This window comes from Microtus pennsylvanicus, chromosome 19 (assembly GCF_037038515.1).
Source record: "Microtus pennsylvanicus isolate mMicPen1 chromosome 19, mMicPen1.hap1, whole genome shotgun sequence".
Taxonomy (NCBI): domain Eukaryota; kingdom Metazoa; phylum Chordata; class Mammalia; order Rodentia; family Cricetidae; genus Microtus; species Microtus pennsylvanicus.
In genome coordinates this window covers 35,672,457-35,694,883 of record NC_134597.1, presented here as the reverse complement: position 1 = coordinate 35,694,883, position 22,427 = coordinate 35,672,457, and the positions used below count along the sequence as shown (strand labels likewise).

At 44.9% G+C, this 22,427-nt stretch overlaps 1 protein-coding gene across 2 annotated transcripts in view; it reads right to left on the bottom strand.

The window, feature by feature from the left end:
• Clcn1 (chloride voltage-gated channel 1) overlaps positions 1–22,199 on the bottom strand; it is a 30,481-nt gene extending 8,282 nt beyond the window's left edge. Inside the window, exons 1-15 of one of the 2 annotated variants that reach the window (XM_075953507.1) lie at positions 21,896–22,199; positions 18,772–18,889; positions 18,231–18,362; positions 17,532–17,660; positions 17,199–17,332; positions 15,930–16,007; positions 14,853–14,931; positions 9,585–9,710; positions 9,202–9,286; positions 8,898–8,999; positions 8,360–8,444; positions 7,972–8,121; positions 2,986–3,055; positions 2,703–2,813; positions 220–433 (exon numbers count right to left, since the gene is read on the bottom strand). In XM_075953507.1, the coding sequence (XP_075809622.1) occupies positions 220–433; positions 2,703–2,813; positions 2,986–3,055; positions 7,972–8,121; positions 8,360–8,444; positions 8,898–8,999; positions 9,202–9,286; positions 9,585–9,710; positions 14,853–14,931; positions 15,930–16,007; positions 17,199–17,332; positions 17,532–17,660; positions 18,231–18,362; positions 18,772–18,889; positions 21,896–22,081 (1,799 nt within the window). In that variant the 5' untranslated portion in view covers positions 22,082–22,199. The remainder of the gene's footprint in view (positions 1–219; positions 434–2,702; positions 2,814–2,985; positions 3,056–7,971; positions 8,122–8,359; positions 8,445–8,897; positions 9,000–9,201; positions 9,287–9,584; positions 9,711–14,852; positions 14,932–15,929; positions 16,008–17,198; positions 17,333–17,531; positions 17,661–18,230; positions 18,363–18,771; positions 18,890–21,895) is intronic. The other variant, XM_075953508.1, reaches the window with a different exon arrangement.
• Between the last annotated feature and the right edge of the window lie 228 nt (positions 22,200–22,427).

The window sequence follows — 22,427 nt, the reverse complement described above, 5'->3', positions numbered from 1 at the left end:
AAATAAGCATCCTGGGTTAGCCCACTACAGGTCTATGCTGGCCCTTCCTTCTTCCCACAAGGTCTGACATGCATTCTTTCACTTATAGTATTTATTAAATATGTGTAAACATGAGAATAATTTTTGAAGAAACATGCATTCCGATGTTAGCCTTGTTCTCAGCTTCAGGACCTCTCACATCCCGCCATATCTAAACTAATTCTCGCTAGTGGTCCTGACCTGAGCTGGTTCCAACCAAGGTCTGGCAAATAGGGAAGCTTCTTGACCTGGATGATGCTGTCATAGAGGGAGGGTTGCAGACTCTGAGCCACCATGTTGGCCAAGATAACAGCCACCATCATGGGCAGGATGTGGGCAATCTGACCAGTCAATTCGAAGCAGATCACAGCTGTGGAGACTGTGTGGGAGACAGCCCCAGTCAGAGCTGCTGCTCCTGGAGTGAGAGGAATATATTGACGGGTTAGAGCTGTCTTTTCTGGCGTGGGAGATGAATGAGGTACAGTGAGAATGACACAGAATGACACAGAATAGGAGACAGGACCCGGGTCAGTACCAACAATCCCAGCACTGCTACTTTTCAAGAGTAGGGGTGAGAATGCTGGCCTGTTCAAAAATTATCTGTTTGATCTAATTTATGTATAACCTTCAGTAAGTTACGAAATGTACATGCAGAACTTTTCATTTATAATATGAAGAGAATGATATCCATTCTTTGTTTTTCAAAGTTTGGATCGCTTTCAACTGAATATTTAAAAACCTAATAATAGAATCTTACTTTGAGCCTCAGGTGTTTATGCCAAGAGTTCATGAATGAATATCAAGAAAATTCAAGAACCATGCTGTGGACATAGAACCATGAGGACTCCATTGATCATGAGCCACACATCCTGATTCTGTGTCTATTATATGAACAGGCTTTACTTCCCTGAATACCATGCTCTCATCCACAGAGTGACAATGTCACTAAAGAACTTCTAAAATTATTACAGATCTAAATCATTATGATTCTATAGGCTCACCAAAGGTAGAATCAATCTTAAGTATTTTTAAGTTGTCATCTTATCAAGTTAATAGTTGCTCATACTTTAACTGTACTTCTTATTCAAATATGAGGGAAAGGCCAGCTGGTCTACATAGCGACTTCAAGGACAGCCAGGGCTGTGTAAAGTGACCCTGTGTGATGGTTTGAAAGAAAATGGCTTCCATGGGGAGTGGCACCATTAGGAGGTATGACATTGTTGGAGTAGGTGTGGCTTTGCTGGAGGAAGTGTGTCACTGTGGGGGGGGGGGTTGAGGTCTCCTATGCTCAAGCAATGGACAGCATGGCACTCAGTTCCCTTCCTGTTGCCTGTTGATCAAGATATAGATCTCTTAGCTCTTTCTCCAGCACCATGTCTGCCTGCATGCTGCCATGTCCTGCCATGATGAAAACTGACTAAGCCTCTGAAACCGTAAGCCACTCAACGAAATATTTTCCTTTATAAGAGTTTCTGTGGCCATGGTGTCTCTTCACAGTATTAGAAACCCCAACAAAGACACCCTGTCTTCAAAAAACAAAAACCTAATAAAATGATGAAAATATTCATTGGAAAAATATAGGAGAATGGTTATTTGAAAATACAACAATTAAAGGTCACAAAATTCTAATACTATGACCTGAGTATATGACCTGAGTAGGAAATGCACAGAGCATTGTTCTGAACATAACCTACACAGTATGTATATACTGGAAACTGTGCAATATGGAAGACGAGAGATACTGGAGAGACAAGAAGAGAACAGAAGACTCCTATGGATAAATGAAGCGTTTATAAATGAACTAGGATCAGGAAGTAGAATGCCATACACAGGTCTACCTCAGCAGCTATTTTAGAAGTTCCGGGCTCGTGTTTCTCAGCTCTTACTCCTGTGTTATTAGTGTTCCTATTTAGGCATCTGTACTAGCCTGACCTTAGGGTGCTGACCTGACAGGAAATGTCCAGCTGCAGCCACTAAGAGCACGTCCTGTAAACATTTGCTAAGTTCCCTGTTAAAAGCTGGGTCTTGCCCACCTCCAGTCTCTCTCTCCCTCCTCCCCCCTCCTATCACTCTTGTCCCAAGGGACCAGTCTCTGCCCCTCCTCACCCCTTTTTCTGCCCCTTCTCTCCTCTTCCAATAAACCACCTATGTGAGACTTGTTACATGGCATAACTTCTCTTGATGGCATTTTTAAATTACAAAAAATTAGTTCCCATTAACATGAACACAATTCAGTTTGGATGAACTGGGCCCATCACCTGCATTATTGGTTCCTTAATTCTTAGGAAATAAAGATCCTACTAAACATGTAAAGATAAAGCAAGGTACCACATCTTTCTTTTGTTTTCTGTTTTTTTGTTTTGTTTTTGTTTTTTGAGACAGGGTTTCTCTGTGTGTAGCCTTGGTTATCCTAGAACTCACTTTGTAAACCAGGCTGGCCTTGAACCATCCTAATTTTCTTATTTGATACCTATGATCCATTTTCCACAGGAAGGAATTAAGGCTTACAAAAAAGAAACAGTGAGAGGCAGAGCCAAGAGCTGGCTGTTCGAACAAAACTTAAATTGAATAGTGTTGTACTTAACTAAATTGCTGTACCTTGAAAGAAGATGTATTAGCAGACTTTGATTGCAGGGATTTGGGGTACTCAATGTCTGCTTATAGAAGTTAGGAATATGTCTCACCAATTACTGCATAGCCCCCAGGTAAGATCTTGTAGAGGAAGTCATCAAATAAGATACCCTCAGGGAACAACATGGCCATGATCTCTCCTACCAGCCTTCCAAATGCAGCTCCTAGAGGTAGATAAAGAAGGGTAGTAGTAAGATAAATTTTCTTTGCCTCCACGTTCTCAGCATAATCTGTGCTTAAGCACTAAGACCACAAATTCCCAGTGTGCTAGGTTTTTCCTTGTTTTCTCATCCCCACCCAGATTATAGCTATCAATATGATGTCATCAACCCTTACCTAACACAAAAACCGGCATGAAGCCTCCACAGGGTATGGGCATAGTGGTGGCCACAATGGACATCCAAAACTAGGATTTAAAAAAAAAGAAACATTAGAATACCCTTTCCAAAAGTATCTCCATGCCCCTCTCGCCTCACTGCCCGCCTCCTTCCTGCTTTCAGAGTCATAACAGAAGTGTCCTGGGATAGCTACTCCTTTTGGAAACCTTGTCTGTCACCATTCTCCAGATCCTGAAAAACTTGGCACTTTCGGGCTGAGAGCTCAACAAATACACCAGGATAAAAAGGTTCATTCAGATGGCTAACTCAAAACCTAACTCTGAGTGACTATATTTTCCTTTTGGCAATCTACAACAAGGACGTCCCAGAGGATCCCTCCTTCACTGTTCCCAAAAGACCCTCACCCAGTGAGCTCAGTCAGCCCACCCCATCCGTCTCTGTGGAGTAGTCCCAGAACAAAGCTGGAGGCTGCGTTTTCCTTCTCAGTTTATTTTTATAAAAGAGCCCCAGATCAATGTGGCAGATACTTTAAAGTCTACTGAATTTTTGTCTGGTTAATTTAGCTTTGATTTGACCATTTACAAAGCTATACAGAAGGTAAGCCTCATAGGAACCTGAAGAGAATACAGCTTTGTTTGAGCCTTTGTCTTTGATATCAAGCTACCTTAAACAAGGATCAAACTGATATCTGGATCCTGGGGACATAGTGATAGAGTATATTCTTAGAATCTGTGAGGCCCTGTGTTAAATCCCAGTACTGGAAAAAAAAATGATCTGTCTTGGCTGTACCACAGGGGCCAACTGAGAACCTGATTAGTCTTTCAATATACCAGAAAAGATATCCAAGGTCAATTTTGCAAGGCGCCATTCCAACAGAAATTGGGACAATTATAGTAAAAGCAATGTGTAGGCTCTGAGGCAAAGAATCCAAAAGAATTGAGAAATACAGCATAATAAGAATAGTGGCCGAACATTAAATATCTAAAGAAGAAATAAAAGCATGAGACGTAGTTTGGAAAATAATTCCGATGTAAGTTAATCAACCTGAGAAAAGGATTCCAAACTAATTAGGTACAAAATGAAAACAGCCAAAAGTCTGAACAAGATGTTAAGATTAAAGTATTAGCACTTGGTGGTGGTGGTGAACGCCTTTAATGCCAGCACTTGGGAGGCAGAGGCAGGAGGATCTCTGTGAGTTCAAGGCCAGCCTGGTCTACAGAGCTACTTCCAGGACAGGTTCCAAAGCTACAGAGAAACCTTGTCTCAAAAAACCAGAGGAAAAAAGATTAAAGTATTTGCAATTCCTCGAATCATGACTATGAAACACTAATGAGAACTAAATTTCTTAATTTTATGAATTTTAGAAGGCATTCTTCTGAGCCAAAGCTGAACCCAAGATGCAATTAGGAAGATCCCAAGAAAATTTTACTCTAGAAGTGTGAGATGCAGCAAAACAAAAACATCTACTTCATGTCAGAATATGATCATCGAGACGGTTGAGAACTGAGAGTTAAATGTGCAAAGCAAAGAGGGCACAGACTGACAATTTGTTGGGGAAAGAAGGTGACCCTCTCTACTTCTGCCTTCTCTTCACTGGCACAATGCTCTATAAGTGTAGGTAGGAAGCAACTAAAGAAAGACAAGTTGATGATAGAAGAATATTCATGCAAAACAGTAAAAGATTCTCAAAGCTTCATAGTCACTAAAACACTTCAAAGTAAAGTTCATCCAGGGAACGTGTTGAAAATGCAGATGAGCAGAGGCCTCTGAAGACTACCCCATTAGACAGTCTGGAGGCAGGATTCCATGCACTTGTTGCTTAAGCTCCTTGAGTTATGACATTTAACACATCAAGAAGCATTACACTCTGATGTACCATCTCTTTAGAATAAGTACATGGGAGTCACAAGGGATTCTGTGAGCTCAGGTTATCTGAAAGCTCCAATGATACAGATGATGGGTGATGGATAGGTCTAATTTCAGAGGGTAAAGTAGATTCTCTGATAAGTGTAAAAACTAGATCAAGACCAGGGGTACTGAAGTTACAACTCCCATGCCACAAAATGGGGTGACTGAGATTAGCAAACTTTTTTAGCTATTGGCAGATACAGAAAAAAAGAAACCAAGAGTGATGTTGCACACAAGCAACTTCTAAGATTTTAAAGATCCAGTTCTAAAGAACTGAGAAACTAGAAACCTGTTATCACTGACTTCATTATATTTAGACCCATCACCAGAAGGAATAATATGAAAAATCAGGCAAAAAGTCTTTCACAGAGAGCCTCAGGCTATGCTGAAACTCAACACCAGGCAATGCTGTTAGCCTTATTAAAAGGGAGCAGAGATGTTAGGATTATATTCATGTTCATGGGAAATCTCTTGATTTTCAGCACTCCACTCCATATCTCACACTCCATGAAATTGGGAAAATTGGGGAAGTAGGAGGTTCCTTTCACCAATATTAAGAAACAACTGAACCAAGCCTGGAACCTACCTCACGGATACTGCCAGGAGGCCACATGGACTAGATTTCAAATCCAAATGAAGAACAGCAATTCTAGTCCTACTTTGGATTGAACACAATTTGAATGTCTCACAGGATTCCATTTGGAAATTTCCTCTCTCCTGTGAGCTACCAAGAGGGCAAGGACCTAATCTAGCTGTGGTGCTTAGAAGTGGAGGCTTTTGAAATTTCTTAGGTAGGCAAGACACTGGGCTGAAATGCCAGGGTGGCTTCCTAGCAGCTTTCCGAGGAGCGAGAACGGAGGAGATGCACACAGACACAGGTGCTTCTTGCTGTTTACCATGGGAAGTTCTACAGAGTTTAGGATCTACTAGCAAAATCATTGTCACTGCTATGACCCTGTGACCTTGGATGTCTATAACTGTGAGCCAAAAATACTCTCTTCCTTATAAGGTAGAGCCTGCCTCAGATATTTAATTATAATAACAAAAAGAGATGAATACTTTTATATTTTAATTTGGCTACATGTTCTGTTTTTCACATTTGGAAACAAAATGAGAGCAGTGCTGTGAGCCCAATGATTAAGCAATGAAAATGTTGGGAAGTGGTGACTGGTAAAACTGAATTTGCAGCAAGGAAGTCTTTAGAAGTTAGAAATATTAAAGAATATTGTAGACCTTCTGCACACTGTTGGGCGTGAAATATAGCCCAGAATGTGTTTTTTTCCTATACACTTACAATGTGAATGCTCTCTAGGCTGTAATTCAGTGAGAAGTACAGTGACATACAGATGAGTCCTTCTATACCATCTAAGCGGGGCTCTGAAAATAAGCTGGACTTTATGAAGATACATGACTGGAAATCTGGGGCTATGGATAAGGTAAGGAGTAAGTGTTGAAAAAAATCTATTTTATTTTTAGAAAAACTTTTTAAAGTTTTGACATTTTAACCGTCTAGAGGACCCTAAGGTAATATAACATACATAATAACATAAATTCATACAGTTTTGACTAACATACAACATAGACCAATCTGTATCACTACTAGATCATAGATACTGAAATCCCATCAAAACATGGACTTGGTTACTGCAGATGTGATCACAGACTTGATAGGTAAGTTGCAGTCTATATGTTGGGGCTCATGTTAGGAATCTCAGCTTTCAGGGAGGCTAGCCTGGATTACTTTACTTTCCATGTTCCCCCAAAGCTCAACCAGTACGGAAAGTGAGAAATTATAAATTAGAGAAGATGACAATTACAAATAAAAATCTAGACATCAAACACCTAACAAGATTCTTGGAATATTTTTATGAGAAATTATCACGTATATTAAAGAAAGAAACAAAAAAGGTAAAATAAATAAAGTGTCCAAAATATGGATGCTATAGATTCAATTAGTTCACCTTTGGTGAGGTAGGGAAGAAGAAATCCACAGCAACCCTTAGGAGCCTAAGCCTGAGACCTGAGACCTGATGTGTAAAGCAATTGGAATCTTCAATAATACTATCATTGAAAAGTACGTTAACAGGCAGCAGCATAAAACAAGAAAATGCAACATTAGCCATAGTCCAATGACCAAGAGTTATGTATTTAACAATGCTGTTTCATAACATTTATTGAATAAATGAATTCATTGTATTATAAGAACAATATCGATATAGCAGTGATCCATATTCTTGTACAATCACACAAATATAAATAAGAGCAAGGAATTGAAAAGCATGAGGCTGGACAGAGACACCTATTCTTAAGTCATGCAGTTAGTACAAGAGAAGTCATCAAGAAGAAAAAAACAGACAATCGCCATCTAAAGCAGGTATCGCTCCAGGTTTGGAAATAAAAAAAAAATCTTTGTACAGGGTAGTAATATGAAGCCTCTACGTTTATAATTTGTGATGGACGGATCTGAAAAGAAAGGCTGTAAAAGGTATTATCTCTGATTTCCTTATTAGGAAATGTTAGGAAAAACTGTTCTAGTCTAGAAAAGTCCTTGTACTCTCACTGCCTAAGTAGAGAATAATTACATTTGTAAAAATTATTTAAAATCATGAATAAGGTTGATTTGGTATTTCATCACCTTCAGATCTCCAGGAAAGAAATGGGAGAGCGAGTGCAAACCACCCGAAAGGGAACAACAGCTCCGAGGAGATTAAGTATCTAATTATCTAACACGTGGGAGGAATTCGGGTAATTGGTCTGGGGTTCCTACACAGTTATCTATATTGCTAAACTCTGTCTTGTTCGAATGTACTTGGCTGCTTTGATGCCTTAAAAAGATAGCAAGTGGAACTATTAGGAGGGCTATTAGAGTTATGGCAAGCATCACTAAGTTGACATGAGTGGAGCAATTAAGCTACACCCTGGTTATTTTGATAGACAGGCAATTTATGCTGTGGTTTCCTCACAGCTTCTGTCTAGGCTGGACACAGACCAGATGAAGTTCTGCCCTTCCTGTACAAGGCCTGGACTCCTCTACTGATACCAGAAGCATAGAGAGGCTATCGTGGGGGCAGAGTACCTTCATGATGAAGAAGAGAAGGATGATGATGACCACGTTGACCTGGGGGTGAATCCACACTGCTGACTGGCCCAGGCTTTGGGGGTCACCTATGTGTTTTACCCATGTATTGTTGTCAAATAAGGTACTGATGGCTTCACGGGGCATCAGCTGTGAGGGAAAAAGCAGAGGAGCCAGGTTTTCCAGCACGTACTGTACGTCCTCTATTAGAGAACTCATCCCCGGACTCATTAGTCCAGGACTCTTTTTTGTTCTGTTCTCCTGGAGAAACTCTACCCATGGGCAAAACTTCATAAGCTCCAAGTCTGAACAGCGGCCCCACCCTTGGCTTAGAGACCCAGCCACAGACGTGACCTAACCCCTGCTCTCAGCTGCCACTAGAGCTGACCTCTCCAGCCATGAATTGACCCATTCCTGGTGGAAAGGTGAGTGAGGCGATGACAAAGGTAACGATTCCAGGATATAGCAGGCGGCTGAAAAAGAAACAGAGTTTAGCCAGCCAAAAATGCATCCACACGCAGCTTCCAAGCTGTTGCTTCCCATAGTCTTTTATTCTTTCAGCTAAGCATGTTATCTTTGCCAAAAAAAGTGATCACTTGGGAAGTGCCAGAATGGCTAGCCCCTACCAACAGTATCAGAGTTTCCCACAGCTGCCCACAGCAACTCCACCGAAAGCAATGGTTCTCAACCCTTTAATACAGTTTCTCATGTTGTGGTGACTCCCAACGATAAAATTATTTTGTTGTGACTTCATAACTGTAATTCTGCTACAGTTGTGAATTGTAATATAAAAATCTGATATGCAGGATCTCTACCCATAGGCTGAGAACCACTGACCTAAATGACCTAAAGTTCCACCTAAAGGAGGAACTGCTGGAGAAACCAGAAGGTAAGTGGGCAGGGCAAGGGGAAGGGCAATGACTCACTGCTTAGCGAGAAACTGGCTGAGAGCCTTGTGCTTTCGGACGCCGAGCATGACTTGGCGATGTAGATAAACGAAAACAGCTCCCAAGAACCCGCAGCAGATCCTGAGGGTGCAAGATACAGGCTTGAAGCTCTGAGCCGGACACTGCAGGGCAGGCAAACAAGCAGCCTCGCCCTCCCATCTCTACCTCACACTCCGTGCTTTGACTTACGCCCTCCACAGCTCATCTGGGCTCCAGTCCCTTCCAGCCCACAACCACACCCCATCCCCTGCTCCCCACACCCAGAAAGAGTGGTCCCACTGACCCAATGACAGCAAAAGCTGGAAGTTCCTTCAGGTCAAAAGGGAAATCCATTCGGAAATTAGTTCTGAACAGAGCGGTGATGGTGACTGTGGGACGAGAAGGCCAGCATTATGGTGGGAACTCAGAGAAAGCCACAGGTAGGAAGAGAGAAGTCATGTTAAAGTGCCTTCCCTTCCTTCACCCTCAACCTCTTCTCTTCATTTAATTTCCTTTTCCTACTAGCATCTCTCCATGGCCAAAGCCTCTGCGCCATCATTTAGTCCTTCCCTGGACCCCGAGCCTTGGTCTTGTCTCTCAAACACCATCCACCCCTTGCTCCAGCCATACTTTCTGCCACTTCGCCACCACCCCCGTTTCACCACCTCCACCTGGACCTCCGGTTACCAGCATCCTTGTTCCACACTGCCAAGACACGGAACACAAAGGCACTGAACGTGGCTGCAAAGAATCCTCGCCAGTAATTCCGAACGGCAAAGTAGGTAGAGGTGACCTCGATGCTGAACAGCACTCCTACGGGGCAGGAAAGCAAGTCAGGGGCAGACCCTCCTACACCTCCCACCGGATCTCTAATAGGGGTCAGGGAAGGGCCTGAGAGAAGTGATGCTTTGTTGTTGTTCCTTGCAATAAACCACATTCTTGCCTATGGAAGTTTACCCCGCTCCCAGACAAGGAATGTGAGCCAATGAGATACAGAGAAGATAGGAAATGGATAGGCTCTTAACTCCCCGAACTTCAGGCTCAAATGTCTGTGTACTACAAATAAAGGAATAAATGCAGTTGACACCTGCCAAACATCCATGGAGATTTATGGACAACTGAAACAGTTCTATGGAAATATTAAAATGGAAGAAGGTTCCAGGGCCAGGTCAGTACCGTTGCCAAAGAGAGCTCAGGATTTGCATATTCCTTGACACCCCTTTTCATGTCCCTACTGCTTCCTACACTTTAGGGTAAGTTTATGAGAAATAAGAAAAATAGGATAGGACATTATGCAGGCCTACAGGATTCAATACTCCAGGAAAAGAAAGCTGGGGTATGCTAATGATGATGATACTTACAAAATGTGACCCCCAAGGACCTAAGCCAGGAGGACAGCCAAGGGGAGAGGAAGGGAAGTGAGAGACAAGAAAAGCTTGCTAGTAGTCTCCAGTCCTTGTTCTGATGGGAGATGCTCAAGCAGAAAGTGAGGAGGGGAGTGCAGCACACACACCAGCAGTGCTGAGCCAAAGGAAGCAATGCCCATGCAGCCAGAAAAGCGCCGTTTGAAGCAAGAAAAGGACTTGCAAGATTTAGGATAAGGGAGTTGATCTTTGATTAAGTCATCAACAACACATGACCTAAAACTTGGCTAAGCCACCAGGCAGTAGTGGTAACACGCCTTTAATCCCAGCACAGTGGGATCTCTGTGAGTTCAAGGTCAGCCTGGTCTACAGAGCTAGTTCCAGGGCAGGCTCCAAACCCTGTTTTGAAAAACAAAAAAATATAAAAAACTTGGTTAAGCCTCATCCATAGCAAATAGGAGGAGAACTGAGATAGAAGGAGATGAGAACCAACCCAAGAAGAAAACAAAACAAAACAAAACATGAGCAAGGCAAACTTTGTCTTTTTCTTTTTTCCACAGTGTGAATTGTTGATCTGTTTGAGGCCAGCCATTGCCTCCCTCTTCAGACAGCAGCTCACATAATAGGAATTCTCTTCCTCCTAATCTGTGTTCAAAAGTCACATCTCTCGAATCCTTTCCGTAGGGGACAGTGATTAGTCACATCGAGTCTATGGACAAAGGAGATGGCTACTGGGTGCCACTGTCTTTTAAAGCCCAAACTGTGTTTTGGCAGAGGATTTTCCCAATGTCTCCTCTGGAAAGTCATTCCAATCTTCTTCGTCAAGCAGAGGTCATTCATTTCTCATCCTACTCTCTTGGTATGTGAGGTTATTCTATTTTCCACTTTCAGATTTAGCTATTTGTCCACACTGCTGAGTTTCCCCGGGATTGGAGGTTCCTTGGAAACTAAGTCCAGTCACAGTGGTGAGTGCTCCATTTAGGGCTCCACGCCTATACTGGGATGGGCAGGAGAGGGGAGCGTATGCTATGGAGGAGGAAAGAACACAGCAAGGGAATTTTAAAGAATGGAGCCAAGGGGGTTGGAGAGATTGCTCAGCTGTTAAGAGCACTGGTGCTCTTTCAGAGGACCCAGGTTCAATTCCCAGGACCCCATGGCAGCTCACAACTGTCTATAACTCCAACTCCAGGGATCTAACACCCTCACACAGACATACAAGTAGCAAAAGCACCAATTCACATAAAACAAAAATAAGTAAATCATGCCAGGCAGTAGTAGCACATGCCTTTAATTCCAGCACTTGGGAGGCAGAGGCAGGCAGATCTCTGTGAGTTCAAGGCCAGTCTGGTCTATAAAGTCGGTTCCAGAACAACCAGGGTTACACAGAGAAACCCTGTCTTGAATAACCAAAATTAATAATAATAATAATAATAGTAATAATGAAAGAATGGAGCTGAGTGCAGAGCTATGTCAGCCACTCTTCCTGCCCTGCTCTTCAAATCCTAAGGGGGAGAAGTCTACAGTGGGTATCAGATAGAATGGGTCTTTTTCCTTTGCTTTGCCATAAATAAAAGTAAAATCAGCTTTGCTTTGCCTGGGGGCAATTATCCAACTTAAATGTTACAACCATCTCCCCGCCTCATGATGTAGACCTGGGGGGCTTTTCTGTAGCAGTCTGTCGTGGTGTGATGAGGAGTGGGAACTAATTTTATTACCTGAGACAAGCATAAGACGCGCTGCTAAGAGAAAAGAGAGCTTTAAAAACCCTGGTGTCTTAGGTCTGGAACGCTGTTCTCTTCTTCCACTCTGGGTTCCTCCTTTAATTTCTTTCCTTGCTCCCATGCCTCTGTCCGCCTCTGTCCAATGAAGGCATTGCTCTTGGTCTCCATCTCCTGCTACTTGCGGACATAATTTCCTTCTCAATTTCACTTATGCCTGTGGCATCAGCCATGGACACAGGCTGCTGATTAGATTTAGCTCAGTTCCTGGATTGTAGACTCATCAGCCTAGCTGCCTATTTTATATTAGTGGACCATGGCATAGGAACTTTAAACTCAATATCCTCCCAGTAAAATGCGTACACTCCCTTCCAGACCCAGTTTGCTTCCGGTGTCCTCCATCCTCACCACCATCACTGTCTACTGCACTGCCAGCGTTGCGAGCAGGGGTTGGCACAGAACACCTACCTTCACATAAAAGCAGCCACCAGGCAGCATCAATTTCACTTGATACCACTTGAGTTTCTCATCCCCTTCTCAGCTTCTTTTGCTGCCCAGTTCTGTCTGTCATCATATCGCATCAGGACCATGACAATAGTCTTCTCATTAATCTTAGATCAATCTTGTTAATCCACAACCAATTCTTTCCTGCACACATGTGCCAAGGGGATTGGACGAGCAAGTCGAGCTAACCATGTCACTTCCTTGTTTTAAGTCCTTCCACGGTTTCACTTCACCCACAACAATACCTCATAAAGTAAGTCCCATGAGACGGAACAAGTTCTATGACATGACAAAGGGGCCTTGGTAGGAAATGTTGTTTGCAGCGTCCCTGGGTGTTCGCAATGCATTCCAACGCCTCAGATGTTCTGATAACCCTTTCAGTCCATTGTTTTAAAACTACTTACTTATTCCTCTTTAGTCCTGCATTTTCTAACCGACTGGAACTTGCAATGGGTTTTAACCCATTACAGCGATTAACACCAGGAAGAAGTGTGCTCTGTAAAATGTATTTGGGCAGATACTCCTCTAGAGATTAAAACCTGTATTACTCTGTGTGACTTCTGCTGACCTTCATGATTCAGCCCCACTTATCTGTTCTGAGTCACTTCCTATCATCCTTTCCCATTCTCCCTAGTACTACTCATTACCATAAGGGCAGATATTGACTTTGGATCCTGTCCATTCTCTTCAGAGTCGCCTTGCCTCCATGCAGGCTCCTACTTACTAATTACACCCATGACACACACTGTCTTCTTCATAAAGCTTCGCAGGCTTCCCCAGGCTGCCCTGAAGGTTCATTGCACTTTGCCTGAGGAATTAATGCCACAGGGTCATGAATTGCCTGTGATGATCTCTGTGTTTGCCTCCCTGAGCCCTGTGAGAGTGCGGGTCTGTAACAGGATGCTGAGTTGTATTTCTTTATCAGCATAGGAAATTAGGAGTTGCCTATGTTGTGAGTAAAATATCTCAAAGCTACATTTTTTCTTTCAGTTATTCTATATTCATAAAAAAGAATCAAGTACTGCCACCTGCAGATAGGCTTGTCATTTGCAGCGTAATGCAAACAGCCTGAGCATAGCCCCTTTGCTTGCAAGTGCTTAGCAATTTCTTGTGTCAAGAGCAATGCTTAACTGTAACTTTTCTAAGGGGAGGTTCCTGTTCTTGTCACAAGACCAGAAAGAAACTTTTGACTCCTCATAAGCTGCAGTCTCCGGAAAAGAATGCAGGTTCTCTTCACCTTAAAATGTTTCTAACAAAACCAAAACAACCACAAATACTTCTTTTATTTGGAAGGCTGCGGGGGGTGGGGGTAAATAAAGACAGCGTGTGTATAAATATAGGTGTGAACGTCTGATGTGCAGAAACTCAAACACACTAGCACTCACTGACAGGGGCTAATGACTTTAATGACTGGAGCTGACAACAGAAGTGTAAATGGGATGCCAGGGGGGTCCATGCAGCCTGGATCTGCTTACGCTGCGTGCTTCCACCATGTGAGAGCACAGCAAATGGGAGATGCCCTCACTGATTCCGATCTCTCACCCATACATTATTTCTGCGCCAAGACATTTTAGATACCTGGAAAACTCATCTATGAAAAGACTAATTGCCATTTCGTCATTGCAACAAGCCTTCTAGTGGCTGGTTGTTTAAAAGTATACACCCATCCTATAACAGTATTTCTTCAATTATCAAATGGAATTTCATTATCAATAATTTTGATAAATGAGCCATAAATCTTTGCCCCATTAACATAGCTATTTCTGATGAGGAAATAAACAGGTCTGCCTTTTGTGACTAGGTCCTGTCATTAATAACCCATGATAATACTACAATTTTCTTTATATGGATAGAAAAAGCTACATCCTCTTGTAAATTGCTGGTATATCAAGAAACAACTTTCTTTAAAGCTCCGTAAGTACTTCTCATTCTAAAGTTCACCATTAATCTATCACAGTCTACCAAAACACTAGTGTCTTTAGTAAGACACAACAAGAGGTCCTGGGAGAAGAGAGTACACAGAATCTCCTGCTACAGAACAGTATTTGTAAATCAAAGGCACCGGCAATGCAAAAAGGCTTTAGCACAACTGGAGACCAGGAGGGCTACTGTGGTTCTCATCTCTGGGTCTGTAGGTGCTTCAACATGATCCTATTCCAGTCACTGTTCTATCAACCCGCACTCACAGGATTAGGTGGGAATACATGTAAAATGGTTAGAACAAGGCGTGAGGCATATGCTACCTGGGAGTGGCAGTTCTTGTTATAATGGAAACGGTTAAATTCAAGCTCTTGGAGAAGCTGACAAGCACCAGCTGTTGAGCGAGACCAGGCAAACCGGCCCATGCACTGGGGATGGGACAGACTTGCCTCCAAGTGGTGTTCCAAAACAGCAGCCGACCCCCACGGCACAGCCCACTGTCAGGATGTCAGTGTAATAGTATGGCTGCTACTAGGGAGAGACAGACAGACGGATAGGTAGGAGAAGGACAGGGAAGAGAGATGGGGGTGGGGAGAGAGAATGAGCAGGGGTGGGAAACAAAGAAGAATGAGAGGCCCACATCACAAGAATGAACATGGTCCCATCATCCCTGTGGTTCCCAGGCCAGGAGAAACTCAATGAGTTTGGCAACCAAGAAGTGACCTTATGTGCTCAAGGCCAACAGTTGAAAACAAACCAAGGAAAATGCTAAGTAAATAGTTATCAGGCAGACAAATGAACCAATAAAGACCAAACAAAGAGGGGCCGAGAATAAGTAGCAAGAGGCAGGCAGGGACTTCACTCCAAGAGAAAAGTAGTAGTAAAGCCTGCAGGAGAGAGCGCCAGTGTCAGGAGAACACTCAGCTATTTAGCAGTCACTCCCTGGGTGCCCACCCATCAGTCCCTTCAGTGAGCAAGGCCCCTCTACCCAAAAGCTACAACAGGCACCCACCCACCCCTCCAAGTGTGGCTCAGGCAACCCAGGTAGGGAGGAAGTGAAACTTGCCTCCAACAGGGGCCGCAAAGCAGCATCCCACGCCCACTGCACAGGCTGGCACCAGGAGATCAAGCTGCCCAGGCACGGTCTGCAACAGAGAAGCACGCCGGGCAAGGCAGGTGGGACAGACAGGCAGTGTGTCAACCAGGGTGGATGGGTGTCAGGAGCTACAAAGGATGGGGACAGCACAGCAGGGAACATGGAGAGGAGCTGACACAGTTCATGTGGATAAGGAGGGGCATGGATCAGGGTGGGCTAGACACTAGGGAGACAGACAGAAGCTGGACAGAGGGGATGATAGGGCTAGGATCCGCAGGCACGGACATGGAGAACAGGAGCATGGGTTAGTGAGATGACGCCTTCAGCACCAAGGCCAGCCCAGAGCAGGCAACCCTCCCCTGCTCTCACACACAATGAGGACTTCCTTCTACCAACCAGGCCCTGCTGTGCTGTATTGCCTCACCCTTACCTCATAGACACCACAGAACATGGACATAAACTTGCTCAGGACAGCAGCACAGATGCTGGCTATGTGGACAAAGGGACCCTGGAAGAGAACAGGAGAGCCAGGGATAAGGGATGGAGGAGAAGCATGGAGACACCATTGAACCAGAATTTTTGGCCTCCAGTCCCTGGGCTGGGTGATGGAAAGAGATAAGCCAGACAAAAGTTCTGCCCCATAGGAGCCTCATCCCAGGAAGAAAGAGATGACAAACCAGTGTGTTTTCAGATAACGTTAGGGCTAGGAAGCAAACAAAGAGGCATGAGGCAAAAGAGGTGGGGCGGGGAGGAGATGATGTCCTTCCCTGGCCAGTCACCACCTGAGTTAGTGCCTTGAGTGATAATTCCATGAGTGAGTCTCGTGGGTGTTAGAGAGAGAGTGTTCCAGGCAGACGAAAGAGAAAATGCAGGGGTCCTGAGTGCGACAAGCATGGCATGTGGGAAGATGGAAAAAAAGCCTCGTCTGGAAGCACAGGGAAGCGGGTAGGCGGTGAGGCTGGAGACCCCACAGACAGGAGGTGGTGGACCGGCCTTGGGCTGGTCAGCTGTTGGGAGGAGTGTAGATCTCATAGTAAGAGATATGGGAAGCTCTTGCGATGATATTGAGTAGAAGTCGGACGAGTCCAGTTCCATTCTGAAGATGCTTTGGCTGCTGTGAAGAATTTTGATGGTAGAGGGCAAGTGTGAAGGGACGGAGTTGAAGGAGCCTGGCTGTCACCTTGAAGAAAGAAGACTCATCCTAGGTCTTAGTTTTCTCATGTGAAAATAGGAAGACCCAAGGACTGTGCTGATGTTGAGGCTAGCCTGGGCTACATACAAGTTTCAGGACCCTGAGCTAAAGAATGAGACTATCTCAAACAAGCAAACATAAAACAAAAATAAGTAATAATAAATAAGACAAGGAGACTGATTCAGATTATGGAGAGGGCAGGTGTTTTCTAGAGACATTCTGGTTGTCATGACTAGGGCCTGCTGCTGGGGTCAATGGTTAGAAGCCAGGGATAATGCTAGCATTCCACAGGACACAGAGCGACATCCCTCTTCCCAGCAGAGTTTTCCAGTCCCAAGCCGTACTCATGCCCAGGTTGTGGGCTTGCTGTAAGGTTTCCCCAACTTTAACAGTCTGTCACTAGCTCCAGGGTGAGGAACGCCCAAGGTTTCCCCTTTGTTACTGCCCTTTGGCCCTGGCTGAGTCCGCTCAGCTCTGCCAGCCTTTCCTTCAGCTATGCAGACCTACCTCTTTCCCCACAGGGATGCCACTGCCTAGCCCAGCCGTTAAGGCCACCACCTTGGCTACAAAGGCCTTGAGTGTGAGGTATTCCTTCAAGACAACACCACGAAGAATTGTCTTCATCTCGGGAATTCCAGAACCTACGAGGGTTAAACAAAAAACAACAACAACAACAAAGGACAATGTCCAGGTTCGAGCTGGAGTTTAAATAGAGGAGAAAGTAGAAATGGGGAAGGGGATCACCATGCTGAGGCCTCAAAAGAGTCCGGAGGATGGAGGGAGCTCAGGGTGGGAGGTTTGTAAGAAGCCAGACTGCATCGTCTCTTGGAAAGCACTCACCCACAGCCTGGGGAGAGATGAGTTGGCAAAAGAGGGCACTGAAGAGGATGAGGATAAGGGGGAAGGTGACCCAGGCCAGGTACTGCAGAGGAAGGCTGGGCTGCATCTGGGCATAGGTCCACTTGTAGGCTGCAGGAACACAAACACACAACCTGGGATAGAGTCTAGGAAAGGCTGACAGTGAGACCAGCTCACCAGCTCCCTCACCCCTCACATTCACACTACCAGATGGCATGCCAGCTTGTTCTCATGCCCTGGGCATCTTAGCTGCCTGGCCCCAGGGAATTCTGTACATGTAGGAATTCTGAGTGGAGCCAGGTGGCTATCTATCCAAGTCCCCTCTAGCAGAGGGGGCTGGTGGCTGTGGTGCATGTCACAGTTGAATAAGAAGCTGGAGCAGGGCTAGAGGCCAGAGGGTGATTGCTGATAAATGAATGGACTCCTGAGACTTGGAAATTTCAGTGATGAAACCGGGAGGAATCCTGGGAAAGCTGCCCAAATCAGTCACGCTGTTTGAGTGGCAGCTGGCAGGAAAGGCATGGGTGGTGATCTGGTTGTCAATAAGTTTAGCTTTATTTGGAGTCAAAGTCAAATCTGACCGCTCACACAACATGCTCGGCCCAAACAAGCCTGGACTACTATAGGTAAGATAGTTTCAATATGGAGAAGGTAGAGGGCAGCAGTCCAGGGCAGACCTACCCTGAAGGCTCTTGGCACTAACATAGTCCATGCACCAGCTGACTAGAGCCATGAGCAGGCCCAGGAGCACAAGAAAGATCCAGTCTTCCCCCAGCTTCCTTCTGACCACGCGTCCCAGGCGCTGGACACAATCTAGGAAGAAGTAAGCGTAAAGAAGGAGGAAAGCATCTCTCTAGTCATTTCTTTGGGAGCAGGCTGAGGAAAAAAGGTGGGAGTCGTCTGTATATTAGTCACGGGACATCCCTCTACATCTCTGCCGGTTGTTGGGCCTCTCCTGCCAGAAAGCACTATAACCGTACTCCCCATGAATATATGAATTTCCATATGAAACTCATTTCTTCCCATTGGGAGAAAAGAGAAACAAGGCACAGTATTAAGGAGGTGAAGGCAAGATGTCTTTCGGTTATTCAGAGGAGGGCTTTGGCGTGTGAGGGGTGTGCGTGTGTAGGTGTGTTGGGAGATACGTAATGGGACATCAAAGTTATTCTCCCAGTCCCTGTACCTCCTATTCCAGATTCCTTTAATTCTCAGTGCCCATCACCTTGACATTTAGAATAGTGGTCCTCATCCAAGTTGTTCACAGTAGAACTGGAGCCCATCTTCTTGGGCATCCCCCTGTCTTGCTCATGTGAGTATTTTTCTTTGTGATGGCCATATATCTGTATGGGTGAAGAACGGTCAGTATCTACTTTGTTGAAGAGTAAGAAAGGATACAGAAGATATTACGTAGACTTAGATTTACAGAGAAAAAGGAAAGTGTTTCGAATCTGGGCACTGAAGGCTGCTGCAGGTACTTTATAGTCATCCTGCCGCTCAAATCTCTACTGTCCACTCACACATCACTATTTCCATTCCATTTCCCATCCAACCCTGCTTCTGTTCCACCATTTCCCCAAAACCAGAAACATCTTGGTCCATGGTAGCTCTTACCAGGAAACTAACTTCTACTTGGATGTGAAGGTATGAAGAACTCTGCAGAAATCATAATCCACCTGTGTTCTGCATGTCTATATTTCCCTGGCACCCCTGCATTGACTTCTCACCTCAGGACCCCAATTTAGACAAAGAGAGCCCACACTAATCTAGCTAGCAATGGATTTTATGCTTTTACAGGGCCAGACAGTGACTGCTTGCATTTTGCCTTGATATGCTTGCCTGTCTTGAGACACTCGGCTTCCTTATTAAAGTTCTACAAAGCCCATCCAGCTCACATCCCAGAGCTTGTAGACACAAACAGGAATTGGGCTGAAAGAGGCAAATTAATCTACTTCCTGACATGAACTAACTGGGTCCTAAGAACTAGACAAGGGGTGCAGCCCTGTCCCCGTGTTAGCATTTGTGTCATAAAGGATCTCAGAGTGCTAACGACTTCATGCTGGCCCCACACACCCAACCTCAACTCATCCTCTGGGGCCAGGGTCAGGCCAGGCCATGGGACTGATTCTGGGAGAGCCTGGGTAGTAGAGATCTTATTTCACAATATGAGCAGCAGTTTGGTGTTTCGGTCCTGAGCAGGCACACACTCATTATCCTGCTTATGAAGGTAGTGATTGAGAAAAGCACGTTTCTCTTCAAACTCTACCCATCACCCAGAGATAAAAAATATTACCAGCAGGGCATGGTGGCACACACCTTCAATGCCAGCACTCAGGAAGCAGAGACTGTGAGTTTGAAGCCAACCTGACCTACATAGATAGTTCCAGGCTAACCAGGGATACAAGGTAAGATCCTGTCTCAAAAACAAATGAACACAACAAACCAGAAAATGTTTCCATTGCAGATCAGCTATTGGGGTTGCCTAAGCACTCTAAGTTGTGGGCGGGAAGGAATGAGGAAACAGTGCTGCTCTCTTCCAACACTCCGGCTGGGAAACACTCTGAGTACCGGGTGTGTTCTGCTGGTCCAGCAGTAACCATCACACTGTGGCAGGTTTGGAGGGAGTGAGAAATCAAAACCCAAATGTACAAGTGATGAAATGTCTACAAAGTGTAGAGAGTCCTCTAGTGTGTGCAGGGCTGAGGGCGGATGGGGGACAGAGCCCTCTTGACTGCTGCATCCTGGGAGCTCATTATACCATCGGAGTTTTATGTAAGTGTGGTATTTTCCCGCACAAGCATTACACAAAGAACACATTACATTCCTGTTTGCTTTCCAGGTGGGTTGGAATCTAGATGAACTCTGCTCCCAAACTAACTTGCCATTCTTTTCTACATGAAACATCAGCTCCCTTAGTCAATGTCCTCTCACCAGAAAGTGCTCTAACTAGCCAGGCGGTGCTGGCACACACCTTTAAACCCAATACTGGGGAGGCAGAAGCCGGCGAATCTGTGAATTTGAGGTCAATCTGGTCTACACTTAACATGTAGACCAGGATACACAAAGAAGCCCTATCTTTAAAAAAAATGTTCTAACTGCCCCTTTGCTCAAGTGCCTGCCTTCTCCAGATACATGGCACTTGGGTGAGAATTAGTAGGATTTGACATTTAGATCCTGCTCCTCAACACTCCTCCCTCCCCCTACGGACCTACCTCCAGCAACTGCTCAGAGAACGGATCCTCATGACCCTTGTGCTGATACCATTCACTCAGGCCACCTCCAGGTTTCCAGCCTGACTCGAAGAACCAAAGCCCTGTCATCAAAACCCTTCTAAAGTCAGATCTCTTCCCCCCAGATTCTTTCCATTCTGTCCCATTCTGCATTCTTCATTGTTAAAAGGCACACTTACTTATGTTAATAGTGACCTGCAAACTTCCCGAGACAATTCTTTCCTGTCTGTGCCTATCCCCATTTCTCTTCTCTTACTTGTCCATCTACCACTGATCCCCAAGTCCTGGATGGTAACTGCCTCTGGATAAAGCACACAGCTCCGCACTTTCCTAAGTGTCTTATGTTTCACAGAAATCTTAAATTGTTTTATAATTAGTGTGTATGTGCGCCCTGTGTGGAGGAAGTTTTTCTTTCCATCATGTGGGTCCCAGGAATTGAACTCAGGTGTAGGGGCAAGCACCTTTACTTACTGAAACATTTTGCTGGCCTTTTAACAATTATAACAACACCCCCAAAAACAAGACCCCAGGATCAAACAAGCTAGGTAAATACTCCACCAGAATTCTATTTTCAAGCCCTTAAAAACTTGACACCATTTTTGTGCTCATTTTAATGCTGGTCATTGATCACTGATAAATCATTCAGTTTCCCCTGCTTGTTCCAGTGCCTTTCTTCTGGCTTTTGTGCAAGTGTGTGTGTGTGTGTGTGTGTGTGTGTGTGTTTGTGTATACATGCATACAGGGCATTCACTGTGTGGAGAAACCCCATGCTGTCTGCATGTGGGTGATGGCAGAGGAGATCCTCATAGCATTTACAGCTCCTATGAGAACCACTCTGATTACGTAAGCACGTAAGCATGCACTCTCCACGTTAGTGTGGCTCTGCTGGTGTCCCACATGGTTCAAATATTCTTTAGTAAAGGCTATTCGAAAGTGCATGCAATTCTTAAGTCAATTTTAAAAACTTAGTTCTTTAAAAGGCTTTTATGTTTTGAACAAATTTGTCATTTAATTTTCCAAATAAATACCGTTCCCCCTTCTCACCTAACTCCCAATTTTTACCAATCCTTGGCCCCACTGACACCTGTCTGCCACTTCCCTCCCGCCCAGAGAATTTACCTGTGTTGGGTGGGCATTGTGCCTGGGACCCACATCCTTTTGGGGTCGGTGTTGAAGGCCCCCGTTCTCTGAAGGCAGTCCATAGCTGGTACAGTGTTCAAAGGGCATGTACTGGTACTGGGGGGCACTGCCCCACCAGCTCTGTTCACCCCCATGCCGCTGGGACTGGGACTGGGACCGCTCCATGTGTCCTCCCCCAAGCCCCAGCCAGGCCTTGGCCTGCTTGCTCCCACTCTCCACCCAGTAGCTCCTTAAGCCTCTGCTTTTGCCTGTCCCCAAGGCGTCTGGGGCACCATGCCCACCTCCAGCTATTTATAGTTGTCTCTCCATCACATGACACCCCCCACTGCCACATCTGATCCTCCTGGGGTCGAAGCAGGTGTGCGTGCTGTGTGGGGGTGGGGGTTAGGATGAAAACCTATGGGACAGTCCAACAGGGAATTCCCTCTGCCAGCCAGCGGCATTGTCCCTTCCCTAGGCGGTTCACAGCTCCAGGTCACTAGTCCCTCTATAAATATCATCAGGACTAGGA